The 20827-nt window shown below is 54.9% G+C and overlaps 1 protein-coding gene across 1 annotated transcript; it reads left to right on the top strand.

The window, feature by feature from the left end:
* The first annotated feature begins 61 nt into the window (after positions 1–61).
* On the top strand, positions 62–19166 carry LOC109281874 (cytochrome P450 2G1). Its single transcript, XM_019482098.2, has 9 exons — positions 62–5079; positions 12812–12974; positions 13289–13438; positions 14093–14253; positions 14568–14744; positions 15008–15149; positions 15859–16046; positions 16765–16906; positions 18448–19166. Exons 1-9 carry the CDS (start codon positions 4900–4902, stop codon positions 18651–18653), a joined length of 1509 nt encoding a protein of 502 aa, XP_019337643.1. The 5' UTR covers positions 62–4899; the 3' UTR covers positions 18654–19166.
* Positions 19167–20827: the final 1661 nt, after the last annotated feature.

Raw genomic sequence — 20827 nt, 5'->3', positions numbered from 1 at the left:
TTTGGGAGATAGGCTGGAGGCAGCTGGGGCTTAAATCTTTACAGGTATTAGATTGAGCCCCAGCTCAGAGATTTCACTTGCTGACCTGAGACCATGGAAGCACTAGGTCTTCTGGCATTATTGGCCTCATCTCTCTCATCCTTTCAACCCTAAACACCAGTCCAACTCTCCGTCATTAGCAGGTGAGGCCAGGGATGCTGGACTTGTGAAGGATCCACATTCTTCCAGGCGATGAAACCTTGACCCTGAAACAGGACACAGGCCTACTCACAAGGCAAACAATGGGATGCCACGCGATGAACAGCTTGGTTTCTTCTTTCAAAATGCTCCTTGCCCAGCTTTGCTGTCCCGGGCCCACAAAGGCTGGAGAGCACTGGCGGAGAGAGTGATAGCTCAGCTGGAGGGTTGGAGGTTACAACTCCTGGGCTCTGTTTCTTGTGCTGGAAAGACTGTGTCACAGTTCAAGGCCAGAAGGAACCAGCAGACCTTCTCGTTTCACCTCTCGTAGACCAGAAGCCAGATCATTTCACCCAGCTAGCCCAGAAAATTGAGGTCCGATTAAAAGGATTTCCAGAAAAAATTCCAGTCTGGAATTGGAGATACCAAGAAATGGAGATTCCAACCCTCCCCTTGGGGCTTGGAGCCAGCACGGTTATGGGAAGACACCTGTGCTTGCAGTTTTCAGCAGCAAGAAGTACCCAAGCCCTCCTGAAGACCAAAGCATCCTTATTCGGTACAGGAGGCCTGGTCTGAGCAGAGATACCTTAACCCTTGTCCAGTTTCAGTTCTTCCCAGTCTAGCAGCGTGCCTGAAAAGCACAATGAGCCTGCAGTTCCCTCAGTGTTTCTCCAAGCCACGGGCAGAGTTAAGGCGGTCACAGTGCGGCTCTCTGCAGAGCCGGGTGCGGGAAGTCCTGGCCGTTCTCTGCCTTGTGCTGTAGCTGCAAACGGAGGAGATGACCACGAAGGCCTCTCCTGATCTTGACCTCTAAATGAGCCCGTTCAGTGACCTGCTCCAAAATCCCCGAGTTGAATCACAGAGCGTGCCTGCAGGGAGAAGTTATCCCGGGATAAGACGCCATGCAAATTTGCTGCATTAGGGCTTTCTGGAGTAATTCCCTGCATGTCCCTGCCTATGAATTCCAAATTACACCCAAATAAGACACTTTCAATCTGTTTTCGGAGCATCCACACACATGGCATCCCCTAAATACATATTACTGAATAGCTCCATATGTCATCCTGTCAGGCCAGGTCTTTCTTGGTTTGCTGTCTGGTACCATGTAAACCAGTACAGCCTGTTCCAGGGTCAGGTTGTCAGCGACTAAACCCCCACATGGGCTAGCCTGGGTGAGCAGGGTGTGTGGAAACCCAGCAGCACTAAAAGCAAGACCTGTCAAAGGAAGGATGAGCTTCCTGTCAGCCAACAGCCATCCATACTTGGAGAGGAGATGGGTGCCACCAAGTAACTTTGCCTGAAGAACCATCAATGATGCAAAGCAACCCAACTAACCTCATAAGGAGGATTGTTACAGCATCTAAAGGTGCCCCAATGGTTGCAGCAACCTCAGGACCGATTTGACTTGACCAGACCAGAACAGAGTTTAGGATTAGGTCCATGTTTATTCCAAAGTAACAGCGATGTAGATCTAGGGGGTTAGTGCTAGGGACCTGCTAGGAAGCATGCCAGTTTTTAGGCAGACCTGTCCCTGAGCGGGAGCACAGAGTCTAATACAAGTCGGATGGTTGCACAAATAAAGAGAAAATATATGCAAATGGTGATGCCAAAGTGAGTGACCTGAGATAAGATTACCCAGAGCAACCCAGGAGCTAGAAATAACATTGCCTCCTGGCTGTACCAGCTGAGTTCCCCGACACTTTAATTTCGAGTTGCTGCCTACCTAGCAGAGCGCGTGTATGTGTAAATACACACACAAACACACGCACGCACGTACATATGTACACACTTACACATACACACATGAAAACACAAACACGTACGGATGGATGGATGCACTTACGTACGTACACACATACACGAGCAAGCAGTATCTGACTCGGATCAGCCACCTGTTAGCTTTGCCCTCTGCTGCCCTGTGGTTTCGGAAATAGAGCTTGGAGAAGCAGCGACTCTCTTCCTTGCAACCTGCTTTTCATGCCCAAATATTCTCCAGGCATGGAAAAGGCAGCAAAGGAGCAAACTTCCCCCAGGGCCAATACCTCTGCAAACACTGGGCTGCTTGCTGCAGCTGAGGACAGCTCAAGCTAGTGGTGAAAGCAAGTCATATTCCCTATCCAAATCCTGGTCTGACCTGATCCTGCCCCAGGATCTCATCCATTCCTGAATCAACCTGACCCAGCTCCCCAAGGGCCTGCAAGAGAACTTGGCCCCTATTTTATGGAGGAGAAAACTGAATTGCCAGGAGAACAGCCATACCCCACAGAGGCAAAGGGAGTCACTGCCACAAACTGATTAAAAATTGATACAGCAGGAGCTATTGAGCAGGGGAGTGAGGGGCACAGCCTTCGAGTTGGAAAGTCCTTGACTCTGGAGACTGCAAAGGAGAGAGGAACGGGGGGAGGATGACACCCTGCTCAGGTCCACCCTCTGCTCTCTGCTGCGGTGACACGGGAGCCTAGGCAAGATGGACCTAGGGTCTGACCCAGTAGACGGCAGTTCCTGTGTTCTTAATGACAACCAGCCTCCTCCCTGCGAGAGCTGGGAACAGCATCCAGAAGCCCTAAGGATGCTCAGCTAGCCACAGAGCTGCACCTTGGATGGAAAGCATTGGGGCTGTTCACATACCCCCAAGATCAGCTCCTAGGATGGTTTCTGCGTCTTACGCTGGGCAGTCATGGGTATAACCCTGCAGGAGTCTCCCCCCTGCCCCTTCCACAGGGGCACCCTCCTTGCTGGACTGCAGAATCAGGAGCCCTTCAACTTGCTCTCCTTCTAGCCCGTGGCGCTCTGCCCGTGGCCACTTCTCCTGGCAGTGGGGGAGAACCCACATGGCCCAGCCAATAGCCCGGGGAGCGGGAGATGTACATTTGAGTACATCTCGAGACTCGGAAAGAGGTCTCCTACCCGAACCCTGGACAAGTGCCCTAACTCCACGGCTTTTGGACACTGCCGCTGAGAGCCGAGCTCCAAAGCTGTGCTCCGTAGGGTACCCGCGTTCTCAAGGGGACTTGGGGTCGTTCCTCTGGGTGCTCTGGATCCAAAAGGAAGAACACCTAAGCCTTCCAGATGGGGAAAATTCAGACTCCCTCTGCCTTTTCCCACTGGCTCCAGGCAGCCCCCAGCACCCTGGGGTGCTCTTTGGAGGCACCCAGCTCCTCTCATTCACTGCAGGGAACCCTCGGTGCCTCTGAACCTCACTCTCAGGGCAAGGACCCAAACATCTAGATGTGGCAACGCTTGTGAAAACCACTTGGCTCTGCAAAAAGAGGAATTGCGACAGGACCACGGGAAGCAGCAGAGCCCGCAATCTGTGTTACAGCTGCCTGGGCACACCCGCCCCACGTGGCAGCCAGGTTCATACATCACGCTGTGTTTTCGAGCTGCTTGGGATTTTCCGACCGTGCCCCGGTGGGTATCTTTGCAGGGCACACCAATAACCCGCTCCTGGAAAGGCTCCATCAGGAGGGAGGCTGACACTGAGGAAGCCAGTAGCATGTTTTCCTGGCACACAAGCCTAACATGAGTCAGGTGTGGGCGTCCATGGGTTTGGCTCATTTACCTGGTTAAACATGTGTGTCAGGGCTTTGCCAGCCAGAGGCTTAGAGCGCTCCTGGGTCCCACAGCAGTAAATGGAGCTGATACCGAGAAGGCATGCTCCATCCACTGCCCTATGCCTTTCGATGGTCAGATCCTGCAGCCAGTGCAGCCTCTCAGCTCAGTACAGGGGCTGGTGCAATGGAGCTCCCACTCAGCCGTCACGTCTAGGCACTGCCGTCAACCTGGGGATAAGCACCACGAACAACAGAAGAGTCTCCAGGCCACCCGATTTGCTCAGCAGCTCCATTCAAGACACAAACGTGGCATGGTTCTGCTGGCACGGACAGTGTTGGGAGGGTAGGAACAAACGTGGCCTCGAGGTTCAACAGCAATTCAGGGGGAACGAAGGCACGCAGAGACGTGCCGAATCACATTTTTCTGGTTTTTGTAAAGGGAAGTCCTGCTTCAATCTTCTGAGTCCTTCGAGGGGGCATCAGGAGCTAGAGGAGACGACCAAATCAGTCTCTCCATACGTGAACCCTCCATGAATGAGCCATTGCAGGGGCTTGATCTAAATGCCCAGGGTCGAATCCAAGAGCTCCTCTTCAGGAGACGTCATTCCTGGGTAAGATGCCACGACGATCTGCAGCGCCAGGGTTGGTCTGGATACAGGCCAGCTGGGGAATTCCCGACCACACCCAAAAGAGATGCTTTCGATCCAGATTTCGGGGCCAGATTATCTAGCCAGGTGGAGCATCTACACAAGCCTGGAGAGGATCCAGAGCTAGGCTCCACATTTCATGCAAGGCAATGACATAGATCTGTGGCGCTGGCCATTGGGTCCTGCTGCAAAGCGTGCCCGTCTTCACGAAGGCTTATGCCTCAGCAGCAGCACCCCATCCCACGTGAGTCAGGGGTTTGGGCAGATCAACCTAAAACAGGTAAGGGGACAGTGATGGCAGAGCACCTTCGATTCAAGGTCTGATGAAATCACCAGAAGCAACCCGGGTGACAAGCTCATGCACCACGTGTTCTTGGTGGATGAATGGCATGTGATTTTCTAATCCTAGGTTGCTGCCTACCAGGTAGGCTATATAATTTCATCCTTCAGTGTCTGATGCATGCAGTCAAGCAGGTCAGCGATCTGCCAGCCTTGCTCCATCTCCCAGTGGTTTCAGCACAATGGTTCTTGAAGCAGCCGTGACTCTCTTCCTGGCAGTCTGCGTCTCAGCCCTGGCTTTCCAGCGGGAGTGGGAACGGTGGCACCGAAGGAGGAAACTGCCCCCAGTGGTGAATCTTCTGCAACATGTGGTCCTTTTCTGGCGGTTTTGGAGGTCAGGGATGCTCAAGCCACTGATGGAGGTGAGTAACGTTCCTCCCATGGACCCAGGTGCTCATGTTGGCCTAACTGGGAAATCTTCCGCTTCTTGCCTCTTGGACATGTCTGTTCCCCGGGGCAGCTGGGTCAGGAACTTGGCCCCTATGTCATGGGGGAGAAAACTGAGGTGCAGAGAAGAGAACTGTTGTGCCTGAAGCCCCACGCGGGTCACTGGGACAACTGGGAAGGGTCCTGGGGGTCTGGGCTCCTAGCCCTTGCCACTGCCCTTCCTCAGGCCGGATTCCTGCATTGCAAATACAGCTCATTTCCCCTTGCTTTTACCACTACGCCCCTTTCCTCCCCTGCAGCCAGGAGTCCAGACTCCCTGCCCACAAGTCTGCCATTTTACTCTAAACCTGCAGCAGAGGCAAAAGGAACTTTTGTAGAAGGGAGCTCCGCCAAAATTTCTAGAGTTGAGACTCTCTCCAAAATGCCCTCTCCTCAACCGCACTGAGTTACTCTTTATGAGCCCTGCCCTGCCCTGCCCTACACTGAGATTACAGCTGAGAAAGGCCCCAGCCCGAGCACAGCTCGCAATGCAGGCAGCACTGCTGAAATCGGGCAGCGCAAGACAGACATCAAGTGATGTACGTGCTCAAGGGCTCACCTGAATGGGGACCAATAGCCAGAAGAGCCACGGTCATATACTCCGCGTGGTCAGCACTCCCAGAGCAGGCTGCAACATGGGGGCGGGGGGGGGGGACACCACCATATTTCCTCCCCCTGACAAATATTTTCCTAAAGTGGGCAGAAATCCCAAGTTGCTGGAGGAGCAGGTGGTTCTACACTGTCATCTCAGCCTGCCCCTCTTTCAGCTCAACAACCACCCCCCCACGCAAGCACTGGGAAGGCCATCCAGTGGTGCTAGCCACGTTCAACTGACCGTGCTCCAGCTAGGGCCAAAGTCAGTCAATTGACCAGTTAACTATATTCAATGGACCAGTCAATTGACTGCTTATTTTTGATGAATCACAGATTATAGCAATTTTACAAGAAATTATATTCGCTGCAGGGCCCTCGGAGATGACCGCAGTGGTCCCAGAGCAAATGGCTTCTGCCCTTGAAGAACTGTTTTGATCTGGCAGAAAAGGAAGGGAGCGGATGAAAGCAGCTCACTATTTGCAGCTGTCTGGGAGCATCGGCCCCAAGTGGCAGCCAAGCCTATACGCAATGTTACGTTCTCCGGCTGATCGGGCTCTTCCGACCATGCCCAGATGCGTATCTTTGCAGGGCGCACGAATAACCTGCTCCTGGAAAGATTCCAGGAAGAGGGAGGCTGCCAGTCGCATACTTTCCTGGTACACACGACTAGCATCCATCAGGTGTGGTCCCTTTGCTCCCTGCCCAGAAACCAGACTGCTCATGGGCTTGGCTTATTTATCCAGGGCTATGATGACAGGGCCTTGACTTTAGCTCCCTAGCTCTACACAAGGACAACAGTGGGCACGGGTCTTCCTCCCTTTCCTCTACCCCTTCCAATGGTCAGAGCCTGGGCACAGGGCTACCTCTGCTCCGAACAGGGGCTGGCACAATAGGGACCCAGCTTAGCTGCCATTCCTAGGTGCTGCTGTAACACCAAGGATTCATACCTTTGAATGAGGCTGGATTCTCATAGATTCATGGACGCTAGGGCTGGAAGAGACCTCGGAAGATCAGAGTCCAGCCCCCCGCCCCAGGGCAGGAAGTCAGCAGGGGTCATAGGATCCCAGCCAGATAAATACCCAAATGTGTCTTGAAGGCATTCAAGGTAGGCACTTGAACCACCTCCACCAGCAGTCTGTTCCAGGCCTTGGGGGCTCGGACAGTAAAGAAGTTGTTCCTTATGTCCAGCCTGAAATGGTCGTGGAGGAGCTCGTGACCGTTCGACCTTGTCATCCCTTGGGGCGCTCTGGTGAACAGACGTTCCCCCAGATCCTGGTGAGCACCCCGATAAACTGGTAGGCAGCCACCAGATCACCCCTGAGCCTGCACTTTTCCAGGCTGAAGAGTCCCCTGGCTCTCAGCCTCTCGTCGTAAGGTCTGTTTTCCTGACCTCTGACCATGCGCGTGGCTCTTCTCTGGACTCTCTCAAGCTTCTCCACGTCCTTCCTGAATTGTGGGGCCCAAAACTGGACGCAGTACTCCAGCTGCGGCCTCAACACGGCTGAGTACAACGGGAGAATGACATCCCGGGATTTACTTGAGAAGCATCTATGGATGCAAGCCAGCATTTTGCTCACTTTACTAGCCGCAGCATCGCACTGCAGGCTCATGTCCATCCTGTGGTCAGTCCTGACCCCCAGGTCCCTGTTGTGCATAGTGCTAGCCAGCGCAGCGCTGTCCAGCCCATAGACATGCTGTGGGTTTTTCCTCCCAAGGTGGAGGACCGTGCATTCTTCAGTGTTAAACACCATCGGGTTCTTGTCCGCCCGCTTGCTGAGCCTGTCCAGGTCAGCCTGGATCGCCCTCCTCTCCTCATGTGTGGACGCTTTGCCCCAAAGCTTGGTGTCATCGGTGAACTTGGCCAGCCCACTTCTCACACCAACGTCCACATCGTTAATGAAGATGTTAAATAGTGTAGGCCCGAGGACAGAGCCTCGGGGGCCCCCACTGGTCACCACCCGCCACGATGAGCGACTTGTGTCAACCCCCCCGGTCCGACCACGGAGCCAGGTCCCAGCCATTGCACTGTGATGCAGCCCAGGCCGCAGTTGGCCAGTTTTTCTATAAGACAATCGTGGGAAACCAGATCGAAGGCTTTTTTAAAGTCAAGATCTACAACATCGATCTCTTCCCCCTTGTCCAGGTGATCGGTCGCCTGGTCGCAGAAGGAAATGAGATTGGTCAGGCACGACCTACCTGCAACGAGCCCGTGCTGGCCATCCCTCAGGGTGTTGCCGTCAGACAGTCTGTTAAGAACGGCCTCTTTGATAATCTTTTCCAAGACCTTCCCCGGGATAGCGGTCAGGCTGACAGGCCGGCAGTTTGCCGGATCCACTTCCCTCCCTTTCCTGAAGACAGGCACCACATTGCCCTTCTTCCAGTCTTGGGGCACTTCACCAGAGCACCAGGAGCTCTCGAAGACCCGTGCCAGGGCTGGGCTATGATGCTCGCCCGCTCCTTGAGCACCCTGGGGTGTAACCCATCCGGGCCAGCTGACTTGAAGGTGTCGAGCCTCTCAAGGTGTTCCTTCACGAGGTCAGCTTCGATGGAGGGCAGGGGATCTCCCTCACCCGGGCCTCCCTGTCCCACAATGGGCAGGGGCGTCCCATGGGACTGGTGAAAGACCGACGCAAAGCACCCATTTAATAGGTTGGCTTTTTCCTGGGCGGCAGTCGTCGGTTGTCCCATCTGGTTCAGCAGGGCCCAACGTTGCCCTTGCTTTTCCTCCGGCTCCCCACGTATCTGAAAAAGGACTTTTTATTGTAGCCAGTTGGAGTCCGGTGGCAGCCTTGCCTGTCCTGGTTTGCTCCCTGCAGGGCCGGTGCAGAGCAGAGTACTCCTCCTGGGAGGTGGATCCCGTCCTCCATCCTTTGTAGGCTTCTCTTGTTAGACACAGGAGGACCGCTAGTTCCCTGCAGAGCCAGGGGCTGCTGTGCCCTCTCGCTGCCTTTCCTCCGAGACGGGATGGACTTCCAGGATCGCTCCCTTGAGGAGCAGCCACCCGTCCTGCACTCCCCTCCCCTGGGGCTGTGGCCCTTTAGGGCCTCCCCGACGAGCCTCCCGAGCTTGTCAGAGTCGGCTTTCCTGAAGTCCAGGACTTCTGTACTGCTGACTGACTTCCAGCTTTAGTGAAGGTGATCAGCTCATGATTGCTGTCACCCAGCTTCCCTTCGATCGTTAGGTCACTGATTAGCTCGTCCCCCATTGCCAGTACCAGGTCGAGCAGCGCTTTGCCTCTCGGCGGCCCATAGACTTCTTGCATCAGACAGAGCTCGTCCACGCGCGAGAGGAAGCTTTGCGACCGCCCGGATTTGACCGAGCGCTCCTCCCACGAGACGTCCGGGTAGTTGAAGTCTCCCATGACAATCGTGCACCGGGAGCGCGTGGCCTCAGCCAACTCCCTGGCGAACTCCTGGTCAAGGTCTTGACCCTGGGTAGGGGGTCTGTAGTAGACTCCCACCAGCATTTCCCCCATGGTTTGTAACCCAGAGGGTCTCCAGTCGCCCACCCTGGGCACCAGTGTTGGCTTGCAGGGATGTGTAGCTCTCCTTGACACGAGAGCTACACCCCCGCCCCTTTTGCGTACTCGATCCCTCCTGTACAGGGCACAGCCCTCTATACCCTGGCCCAGTCATGGGTGCAGTCCCACCAGGTCTCCGTTATCCCTATCACATCGTAATTATTTGAGTTTAGCAGGAGGACAAGTTTGTCCTGCTTATTCCCCAAGCTCCCAGCATTTGTGTACAGGCAGACAAGTGTCCCCTCGGGGGCTCTCACCTTGCCCAGATTGTACCAGGGGTGGGCTCCCTTAAGTGCCTTGTCCTGCTGGCTGTGCAAGGATTGCTCAGCAGGCCAGCAGTGGCGGTAGTTCCCCCGTCCCCCGGCAGGCTTAGTTTAAAGCCCAGTGGAGCAGCTAAGCCCGTCTGGCTGAGAAGAGCCTCCTCCCCAGCAGAGAGAGGTGGAGGCTGTCCCTTCCCAGCAGCTCGCTGCCTCTCTCACCAAAGACTCGACTGTGGTCATGGAAGCCAAAGCCTTCCTGCTGACACCAGCGCCGCAGTCTTTGGTTCACTACCTGGATCCTCCTCTCCCTCCTCAGCCCGTAGCCCGAGACTGGGAGGATTGAAGAAAACATCACCTGTGTCCCAGATCCGTTAGCCCCGCACCCAAATCCCTGTAGCGCCTCATGACCCGGCTGGGATTGCTCCGAGCCGTGTCATTGGTGCCCACATGGATGAGGAGCATGGGATAGTGGTCTGTGGGAGCTCAGGGATCTTCTCCGCAATGTCTCGGATGCGGGATCCTGGGAAGCAGCAAACTTCCCGGGCTGAGGGGTCGGGGCGGCAGATTGCCCCCTCCGTCCCCCTCAGCATGGAGTCTCCCATGACAGACTTTGCGTTTTGTCGTGGGGAGAGCGGAGGCGGTAGCTACGGTAGTGCCCGTGCTGCCTGCAGGAGCTGGCAGCTTAGCAGGCTCTGCTGGGGCTGCAAGAGGTTCATACCTGTTGAAGAGCTTCAGCGGGACAGGGGCCTTGGGGCCCTTGACCACCTTGGTCCAACCCCTGGCTGGACAGTACGGGAGGTCCCCGAGTCCTCCCTTGTCCTGGAGGGAGACCATAGTCGACCCTCCGCCTCCCAGGGGAGAAGGGCCTGGCAGTAGGAGTCGATCTGCTCGCAGTCCCTGATGGCACGCAGTCTCTGGACTGCAGCCTGGAGCTCCTCCAGCTGGTGTGCCAGAGACCCCAGTAGGGAGCGGACCCCACAAGGGGAGGTGGCCATGCTCCCGGGCCCCGGGGGTGGGGGCAGACCCCGAGGGGACCCTCGGGGTGCAGCGCGTGCCCATCCGTGGCATGCCGCTAGTAGGCCAGTTGCGGCTGGGACGGTCTACCCTGGGGGGCTCACAGGCAGGGCCTCGGGCCCTCCTGCGCAAACTCGCATGCTAACTCGTGCACCAGGCCCAGGAGCACGCGTTTGTGTGGCCTGTTCGCGCAGCTCCCTGGGGGGGGGCTGGGCCAAGTAGGAGCCGGGGTGGGGGCTTGTTGGGGGTCTCTCCTGGAGTCCCTGGGCTCATGGGCTTACACCCATGCATCTCGCACTGGAGCTGGGACAGGAGTGAGGCGTCTGCCTTCAAACCCAGTTTGCCCAGCAGCTACACTGGGCACAAAACCAGATTCGAACGTCCACTGGCTCATAGGACTGTGGAGTAGGAACTGACATTGCCAACATGCTGCGATGACATACTTGGTGGAAACAAACCAAGGCAGATTCGCTCGATCGTGTTTTTCTCATCTAGAATTGGGGCTCAAAAACCTCCGGTCCAGCGACGATCTCCGCACCAGACAAGGACTCGCTACCCATGAACATTCAAGCTCACCCATGGTGACTCAACCCCTTGCATGCGTGGGCCAACCAGCTATCCCAGTCGTGATGTTTGTTGGCCAGACAACACAACGTATCCCCAACAGAATTCAGTACCTTGCCATGAACTCACCTTGTGCAGGCGGTCATCACATGTCCCTTTGTTGCCTGCTTCTCGGGTCCCAGCAACATCTCACCCTTCTTCCTTCCTGTTCACACCCAATGCAGATGAGAGAGAAGTTTGGGCCAGCGTTCATGGGGTACATGGGCTCCCGGCGGGCTGTGCTTCTCCACAGCTAGGATACTATGAAGGAAGCCCTGGTGGGCCACACAGAAGAGTCCGGCAGCCACGGTGCAATGCCCTCACTGGACAGACTCTTGTAGTAACATTCAGTTCGAGACAAAAGCACCGAGGAACCGATTCTGGTCATATAATCTTCCATCCAGAGGACAATCCATGCCCTTTACTTTTGGCAGACGGTTGGTCACTAGTGGATCTCTAATCTTGGGCGTTACACTGGGCCTTAAAGAAGCATCAGAAATGGCGCTGCAAATACCTGTACTGGGAATCGTTTCATCTCTCTCACTGGAGAGAGTCCAGCAGAGGGCAAGAAAATAGTTAGGGGGATTGGGGAACACGACTTGCGAGCAGAGGCTGAGAGAACTGGGCTTATTTAGTTTGGAAAAGAAAAGACCGAGCGGGGATTGAATAGCAGCCTTCAACTCCATGAAGGATGGAGCTGGACTGGTCTCAGTGGGGGGAGATGACAGAACAAGGAGCAATGGGCTCAGGCAGCAGCAAGGGAAGTTGAGGTGGGATATCAGGAAGATCTCTCTCAGGAGGAGGATAGTAAGGCACTGGAGCAGGCTTCCCAGAGCAGCTGGGGAATTTCCATCCTTGGAGGTTTTGAAGACCCAGCTAGACAAGTGTCGGCTGGGATGATGGAGTTGGGGCTGGACTAGATGTGACCTCCTGAGGTCCCTTCCCGCCCTCACTGTCTGTGCTTCTATCACTAGTGGCATCGCCACTATTCTGGTCTGGATGAAGCATTTCAGTGTCGCTTGGGTCTCTCTCTTTCTCTTGAGATGAATCTTGCAAGTTGAATTGCAGATCTACACATTTTTCATCCAATGTCTCTGCTGCGACTATCTCGTTACTAGTGTGCAGGTTCTTGTTAACAGATTTCTAGCATTTTTTTCATTTAAATCACCTGCTTTTTTCATTGCCGTCATTAACTGAGCTTTTCATTTCCTGTTCTGAGCCCCTGACATCCTCCTCTGAGGTACTCACAACATTTTGTTTCCTTCCAAGGAGCATCTGGGCTCTGGCCCTGCTCCTGCCACTCTCACTGCCATCCAACTGCCCCCTTCCCCACCCCCCAGCGGTTAATGCCTGAGCTCCAACACACCCACCCAGCTCCCAGCTCTGCCTGCAGAGCTGCCCCACACCACCCACGCCCCCCTGACTAGTGTAACCTGGGTGGGCACCCACACCACGCACCCCTAAGGCCAGCTCTGACTCAACCTCACATGTGTGGCCCAACCAGGTATCCCAGCCATGAGATTTATTGGCCAGACAACACAGTGCATCTCCACCAAAATTCAGTACCCTACCATGAACTCACCTTGCTTAGGCTGTCGCCACACATCCCCTTGTTGCCTGACTCCCGGGTCACTGCAACACCTGACCCTTCTTCGTTCCCATTCACACCCAATGCAGGCGAAAGAGAAGTTTGGGCCAGTGTTCATGCTGTATATGCGCTTCCAGCGGTTTGTGGTTCTCAGCAGCTACGATGCCGTGAAGGAAGCCCTGGTGGACCACGCGGTAGAGTTTGGCAGCCGAGGTGCAATGTACTCATTGGAGAGATTGTTCAAAGGTCATGGTGAGTGACAGCAAGGACTGGGTTCTGACATGGTTTTCGCTCAGACAAATCTAGGGGCCATAACACTATTAACAATCTCTTCCACATGCAGATGCTTGAGCTGGGGTCACACAACACATGCCCTTCCTATTCAGCCAAGGAACAGAGAAGGGGGCTGTGGAGAACAACAGCTCCATCCCACACTTAGCGAGCAGACTTTCAGGGAGGTTTTGCTGCAATATTTGCTACCTGCACATTTCTTTACACCATCGTTGACTGTTCTGGACATCACATCACCTGCTTCCTGCTCCATTGTCTGTCTTCCCCCCATGCAGGTGTGATCCTGGTTAATGGTGAACGGTGGAAACAGCTCCGGCGATTCTCCAGCTCAACCCTGAAGAATTTCGGCATGGGGAAAAGAAGCATCGAGGAGCAGATCCAGGTGGAAGCCCAGCACCTGGTAGAGGCGATCAGGGAAAAAAAAGGTTTTCAGATCTAGTGCTTCTACACAAACTGCTTTCCAGATCGCTCTGCAGATCGACTCGAGTGGCCTGCTCCACTTCGGGTTAAGGCACATCAGAAACATAACTGCTCAGGCACCAGTTTGCAAAGTTGCTCCACTCCCATCTGAGGGCCTCAAGAAAGACATCTCATAAACCCTCGGGACCCAGCAGCTCCCATCACCTCAGGGCCGGACAGGCCTCGGGAGGGCACTGTTTACAAGGCAGGGAGATCTGGACTGGGTGGCCAGTGCTACTGGGCCCGCTTTCTCCATGGACTTCATGCCCATCTCATGCTTTAGCTAATTTATAACAGCAGCAGGCACCATCCCTCTCAGAGGGCACACCTCTGCCTGCCTGCCCCAACACTGGCTGCAGCACGGGCATGCCAATGGGCAGGACAGGGCTCTAGCCCAGCTCGCTGCCCTCGAGCATCCCTGGCTGTTTTGCAGCCTAGGGCTGCAGCAGAAATCAAGCCAGCTAATACAAAGTGAACCTGGGGGCATCTGCATATAAGGGGTCCCAACCCTCTGCTTAGGTCCAGCCCTGTGTTGACACCACACCCCACACTGTCAGGACCCTCCACAAGCAGCAGGGCCCAGAACTGGTCCTCATCTCCCACCTCTTCTCTCCCACCAGGCTCTCCCTTCAACCCTGCCCTCCTCACTACTCATGCTGTATCCAACATCACCTGCTCCATCGTCTTTGGGAACCGCTTCGACTACGAGGACGAGAACTTCCTGAACTTGATGGGCAGCATGAACAACTTTTTTCTAGAAATGAGCAACCAATGGAGCATGGTAGGAGATTTGTCTGGGTCAGGAGAAAGGCAGGAGCCTTGGTAGCGTGCTCCCATCTCTGCTCGTTGGGTAAAAAGGCCGCAATGCAGCAAACCCCAAACCCCCTCATCAGCTGGGGCCAAGGTGCAGAGCACCTTGGTTTGGAAGCTCCTCCCTACCATCGTGGGGCCAGGAGAGCATCTGCTTTCCTAAACCGTGCCTTCACAGGGGGGTCCCAACCCGCTCCCTCCAAAGCCAAAGGTTATAGGATAAAAGCCCTAGCTGGAACAGACTTTCCACCCCTCTGAACCGTCCCCCCTCTGATCTGCCCACAGCTCTACGAGATCTGTCCAAGGATCCTGCAATTCCTACCTGGGCCGCACAAGCGGATGCCGCGCATCTACAAGACACTACACGAGTTTATCCTGGAGAGGGTGAGGATAAACCAGCAGAGTTTGGACCCCAGCTGCCCTCGGGACTACATCGACTCCTTCCTCATCAGGATGGAACAGGTAAGCGGGGGCGGTCGTCACTGGCGCCATGGGCTATACAGAGGGGCCACAGGCTCTTCAGCCACGACTGAGCTGTGAGGCCGTGGACAGGGAAGTGCAAAGCTAGGGCCAACCATGCAACCGGGCCCAAAGCCTCCCCTTCAGAACGTCATCCAGGCCTTGGGGAACAGAGGACCTCTCCAGGCAGAGCCCAAATCCCATTTCATTTGTAGTGCTATGCTGCCATTATTCACTACAAGCTCTTCTCACCCCTTTTGTCCAAGGAAAAGCAAAACCCACTGAGCGAATTCCACACCACAAGCCTGGTGGAAAATGTGATACAATTATTTATTGCTGGGACAGAAACGACTTCCTCCACCTTGAGATACGGATTCCTGCTCTTGGCCAAATACCCGGAGGTGCAAGGTAACGGGGACACGAGACTGCAGCTAACAGGCCTATGGGGGACACGACAGAGAAGGGGGCTGGGGAGATCAACAGAAACCCTTTTATAGAAAGTGGCCCCAAGTTTGATAAGCAGCCAGTCACACCTGGGAGTTTGCAAAGGTTGAGCCAATGGCAAGGACTGGAAATGCAGATCAGGTGCCCCTACCATCCTCTTTCCCTGTCCATAATCCCACTTAGATCAGCAATGGCAAATAAACCAGGAATTAGCTGTTTCTGTGAAGCTGTAACCGGTGCTGGAACATAAATTCAGCAGAGGAAACTCTATATCTGCAGAGAGGAAAGATGGTGTTTAGATGAGAGCTGGGGTTAGAGCATGTGGCTTTTGCCCCCAGCTCTGCCCAAGAGACCCCACAAACCCTTCAAACAAGGCACTGGAAATCTCTTAGGGGCTCAGTCCTCCCAGACTCAAGGTGAGAAGAATAACCATCCCTCCCTTGAGTCCATAACCGAGAAGGGGTTTGGCGGGGGGCTGCGTAATACTGTGCTGACACCACAACTAAATCAACAGCAGCCTGACGCAGAGCGTGCCAGCTCTGTTCAGGTACCGCGTCGCGCTGGGAAGTGGGCGGTGTCAGCGGAGGTTGAGACTCCTGAGCAAAGGCTCGCGCGGGTAGCGTCTGGACCAGGTGCTCAGGACCACGCGCGCCCCGGGGGCCTGTCTCTGCAGACAAGGTGCACGAGGAAATCGACAGGGTCATCGGGCAGACCCACGGCCCAGGCATGCAACATCGGAGCCGGATGCCGTACACCAACGCCGTGATCCACGAGATCCAGAGATTCGCCAACATCCTCCCCCTGGGGCTTCTGCACAAAGTAGCCTGCGACACCCACTTCCGGGGGTACTTTCTCCCCAAGGTGCTGTCTCCAGGTTCTGCCTGCAATGGTCCCAAAGTGCCTGGCCATTTCCCACGTCCCCCTCAGACAGCATTTGGCTTGGGGTTGGAGGCTGCCCCACGTTCAGCAGGGATGCTGGGGATCTTCTTTGGCAGCCTGGTGGATTTGCGTAAATGGGAGAAGTGCAGGAGCTCAGCATCATGCCAGCAGCATGGCCTCCACAACTTGAGCCGCCGGGGACCCCAACACAACATGCAAACGTAATCCCCCACGTAAACTGGCACCAACAACCTGGGTCTATACGCTGCTAACTCCCGTCTATGCTGCCAGCTTCCCTGCACCTCTCCATCTGGGGAGCAGGGCCCAACTGCCTGACCTGGCTCAGGGCTGAGCTTTTATCCCCCCAAGGTCCCCTCCATGCTCCTCTGGGCTGTAGCTTGCACAGCTCAGCTGCTTACTCAGGAGCTGACCGGACCTCAGCTCCCACCATCCCAACACAGCACTAGCCTGCCCTTCTCCCCTCTTGCCCCCGCTCCAGTCTCTCACCACACCAGAAACAAGGGGCTTCTCTCTTTCAAACCACGTCCAGCCTCTTTAAGCACTGCTGGATGCATTTCCTTGGCCTCACATGTTGGGGATCCCCCGACTCTAGGTGAGACTTTTCTGGCACAACTCCCAGCTGCAGGGGGTTTATTTGGTGGTGGAAAACCACTACATTATTCCCATCTCTCTTCCCCAGGATACCCTTGTTTGCACCTCTTTAAGTACAGTTCTCCATGACCCCAAATACTTCAAGGACCCAGAAAGCTTCGACCCTGGGCATTTCCTGGATGAAAACGGCTGCTTCAAGCAGAATGACGCCTTCCTGCCGTTTTCCGCAGGTACGTGCGACAGTCCTGGTCACAGGAGCAGAGAGCCTCTTCTGGCCTAAACTGAGTGTGAACCCACGGGTCAGCATTCACTCTGTCGTTACCCCTCAAAGTCGTCCAGGTCATAGACAGTAAGGCTGGAAGCCCCTTGCACAAGCAGGAGAGATGATTGGGGTCAAGTGACCCCAGCAAGGTGACCATCCAGTCTCCTCTTGAAGGTTTCCAAGGTAGGCAATTGTAACACCTCTGGATATCAGATCCCATCTAGACTCCAAGGTCTTCATTCTTTTCCACTCTTCTCAAGACCCTTGCTGTGGGTGGGCCAGACCAGGGGTCCATCTGATCCCGCCCCAGCCTCCTACTTCGGGGTCTCCCCACACTGGACAATCATGGAAAGACTTATGCTCAGAAGAGCTCTAGCTCTAAAACCAACATGAAAATGCACACTGGAAGACACAGGTCACTTTTCCCCAAACCAGTTTTCCCCAACTGCACAAAGGGGCTGGAGAAATTAAGAGCAAAGAGCGATCAAGAGAGCCGGTAGGATCTGTGATGGGCTCCTGCACCGAGTCACCCAGCTCACCGCACCTGACCACCTGCCGAGCTCCGAGTGCCTCCCACGGGCGCCTTACGTCAGGCTGACCCCGTTTCTGGAGGGTGGTTGTGCCACCACCCAGGAGTCTAGACTATATCCGGGCCCTGTTCCCCCTTGAGGGTGCTTGACCCACTGCGAGGACTTAGGGTGCTTCCTTTAGCCTGCAGCACACAAAGTAGCCTCCCTTAGTCAGCCGAACCAAGGGGGCACGCTGGCCTACCCAATCCCTCCCTCAGCCAGCCCACCACGCTTGTATAGTGGAGAGCTTTTTAGGTTACAGAGGGTAGGCTTGGGGAAGGGCACAAGATAGAGAAGTATAACCCAGGGCAAACAGTATGGCTAAGTAGGTAGCCTTTAGTCACACTTCTACATTACAGTAAGCTATATATCTAGATCAGTTCCAGGTAGTTTACTCACTTCCACATCCTCAGCATCCTGAGAGAGCGGTGCAGATGTTCCAGATGCTGCAGGAGACTTAACATGGCTACCGCCCCTCCTTCTGGGCAGTCCTGGCTCATATAGGCCTTTTGACATCACCTTCATGACCCAGCGAAGGCAGGTGTTGTCTGAGGCTGACCAACCAATTTGAAACGCATCGTAGCTTGACCTGAGCTCAAGCCACTGCCTTAGGACTGCCCTCTTAGGCTAAAGGTGGGAAGTTTAGCAACAGACCTGGCGCGGGGAGGGAGACATTTCTCCTCCCTAGGGGGTCCTCTAGACAACCAGGTGGCTGCCTTGCAACTGGGCTGCAGAGCGGTGAGACGATCAAGACAAGGGAAAAGAAGGAAAAAACCCTTGAAAGCAGGTGGCTGGAAAAGGATTCTTTCACGGGATCCAGATGAGCACAACGTCACCCTCTCACCTCCACAGCCTCAGGTCTTCTTGGGTTCAAAGCTCAGACAGGTATCCAAAATACACCTGTGAGGCCCTTATATTTACCTTCTGTATCTCTCCACAGGCAAGAGGGTGTGTCTGGGCAAGAGCCTGGCCCTCATGGAGCTCTTCCTGATGCTGACCACCATCCTGCAGCGCTTCACTCTAACATCGCCGAAACCCCCGCAGGAAATCAACCTCACCCCAAAAGTGAACATACTTGTGAACGTTCCCCCCAGCTACGAGCTCTATGTCCTCCCACGGGAGGACGGGCTACAGGACAGGGCCTAGGAAGGCCACAGCAGACTGAGACACCAGGAGAAAGATCATTATGACGCCCAGCCTGCAAGGAGTCACGACTCTGACGGAGGAAGAGGTTCCACGCGACCCCTCTTCGGTGGAAGGTGGCACTGCATGTCGCTGGCCATCGTAGCCGTGGTGTTTTAGCGCTTACTGTTCATGTCTCTACTCTGCAAACAGCAGGCAGTTTGCAGCAGTAGAAGGCAGGTAGTCTGCGGGGAAGAAAATGCTTGCTGTAGTGATGGGAGCAGAGGGGCTATGGCAGGACTCTGGGGTCTTCTGCAGCTCTGCACGCGTGGCCTAGCAGTCACGGTACTGGACGGGGATTGGGGGCCCCTGGCTAGAGAGTGCAGTTTGGTAATTGGAGCAGGGCGCTGAGCGTAGTCGAGAGGAAATTCCTGCTCCTCTGCCAGGAACCATCACTTGGGCTTTCCCTTCTGCTGGGATTTGTCCTTCTGTTAAACTTGGTAGCAGCTGCTGACAATAAAACCTTTCCAAAGGCGATGCTGGTTCTCTCCATTTCGTACACCTGTTGGGAGGCAGCTAGGACTTCCTTTTCAACAGCTCGAGGATTTCACCTGCCAACTGAGGTCGAGGAAAGCATTAACTCATCTCCTGCCATGACAAGCCTCGCCTCCTTCCCCTGACGCACACAATGCCTGGTCTCCTCAGTCCATCTCTGTCATTAGCAGGTGTGGCGTCGGGATGAAGGCATGCTGGGCTTCAGAAAAAGGAGCCCTCCGACAGCAATTACCACGGTCCCTTCCACATATTTCCACCTTATTTAGCAAATCAGTAGAGAGTGTCAGCAGCCCGGTCCCAGTCAAGTTCTCTGCGCATCCAGAACTGCCCTGGGTGCAGGCTGTGGCGGGACAATAAGGGGGTGCTACTACACTGAGCCCCCCGCCTCGCTGTGCCCGACAAAACCCCGCTTCAGGTGTCTCCCCTGGGGTGCCTACGCCCAGCCGACCCCCTTCCTGAAGCGCACTCGTAAGACTGGGGTAACCGCTGCCACCACCTGGGCTCGTCTCAGTCAGGGCTCTGTGCAGCCCGGGGCACACAGACCCGGCAGACCTTGGGGATGCTTTGCCCCCAGTAATATCTCTGGGTACTTCTTACAGCCTGGAGCCACCCAGGATAAATTCGGGTAGGACTGTGTTAATTAATACACAGCCAAACTCCCTTCAGCTGGGCCAAGCAAACAGGGCAAAAAGGCTTAGAGCAACGAGATTTTAGAGGAAAACACCTTGAGCAAACCAGAAGGGCTCGAGGACCCTTCGAATACGCGTCTAAAATACATAACCCTAATACCCTGGCTGCATTTCAGGTAAGTTACTCACATATGCATCCAGAGAATGACAGTGTTCGGGAGGCTGGAGGCTTCAGTATCTTGTCTCAAAACGATTGCACTCTCCTTCCCAAAATGCCTGCTGCCAGACAAAGGAAGAGAGAGCCTCACCCCCCCGCCCCAAGGAATTTCTCCAGCCCGGTCACGTAGGCAACCAGGTGAAAACCAAAAAGCACATTAGGGCTGCGGAAAGCTTCAGATCACGATTCGGATTCAGAGATGATTCAGATGCCAAATCTACAAATCTGAATCAAACTGCTGGAAGCTTTAGGCTTTCCGAATCGATTCGGAAAAGATTCGGTGATTTGGAGATTCGGCCGTAGGGTATAATGGGGAATCAATTAAATATCTATAGCTTTGTTGTCATTTGGCTGATTCAGATGAAACTTGCCGGGATGGTAGCCTCTGCTGAGAGCATGATGCATGCCAAGCTTCAAGAAGGGGGTTCTGAGAAATGCACCTCAAAGTCCTGAAAGCAAAACTCATGTCACGTGCGTGTGTGAAGCCACAGCGGGGTCAAAACCGCAGGCATGCTAGCCCCTGTGGAGGCCACAAAGCCTGCCACGTTTCAAGGAGATAGGTGCGGGGGCTTGGGGGGAACTGCACCTCAAGCTGCGGACAAGCAAAACTCATGACGTGGGTGCTTGTGCAGCTGTCTGTCTTGGGGCACATGGGGTGGGGGGTGAAAAACTACTGCAGGCCTGGCTGCTAAGCTGTTACCACTCAATCATGATTCGCTCAGGGACCAGCTCAATACACAGTAGCTAGCTACCAGACAACGAGTTCTTGAGCAAGGATCAACACCTACCAAACCACA

This window comes from Alligator mississippiensis, chromosome 15 (genome assembly GCF_030867095.1).
Source record: "Alligator mississippiensis isolate rAllMis1 chromosome 15, rAllMis1, whole genome shotgun sequence".
NCBI classification, from domain to species: Eukaryota; Metazoa; Chordata; order Crocodylia; family Alligatoridae; genus Alligator; species Alligator mississippiensis.
Note: the sequence above shows the minus strand (reverse complement) of the source record. Positions and strands in the feature narration are given on the sequence as shown.

What these genes read in the sequence shown, in the direction of transcription:
- LOC109281874 (XM_019482098.2), top strand. Translation starts at nt 4,900, where the DNA reads ATGGTTCTTGAAGCAGCCGTGACTCTCTTCCTGGCAGTCTGCGTCTCA. An exon ending in CAAATACCCGGAGGTGCAAG is followed by an intron (nt 15,150 to 15,858) that starts GTAACGGGGACA and finishes CTGTCTCTGCAG; the next exon opens with ACAAGGTGCACGAGGAAATC. An exon ending in GGGGGTACTTTCTCCCCAAG is followed by an intron (nt 16,047 to 16,764) that starts GTGCTGTCTCCA and finishes TCTCTTCCCCAG; the next exon opens with GATACCCTTGTTTGCACCTC.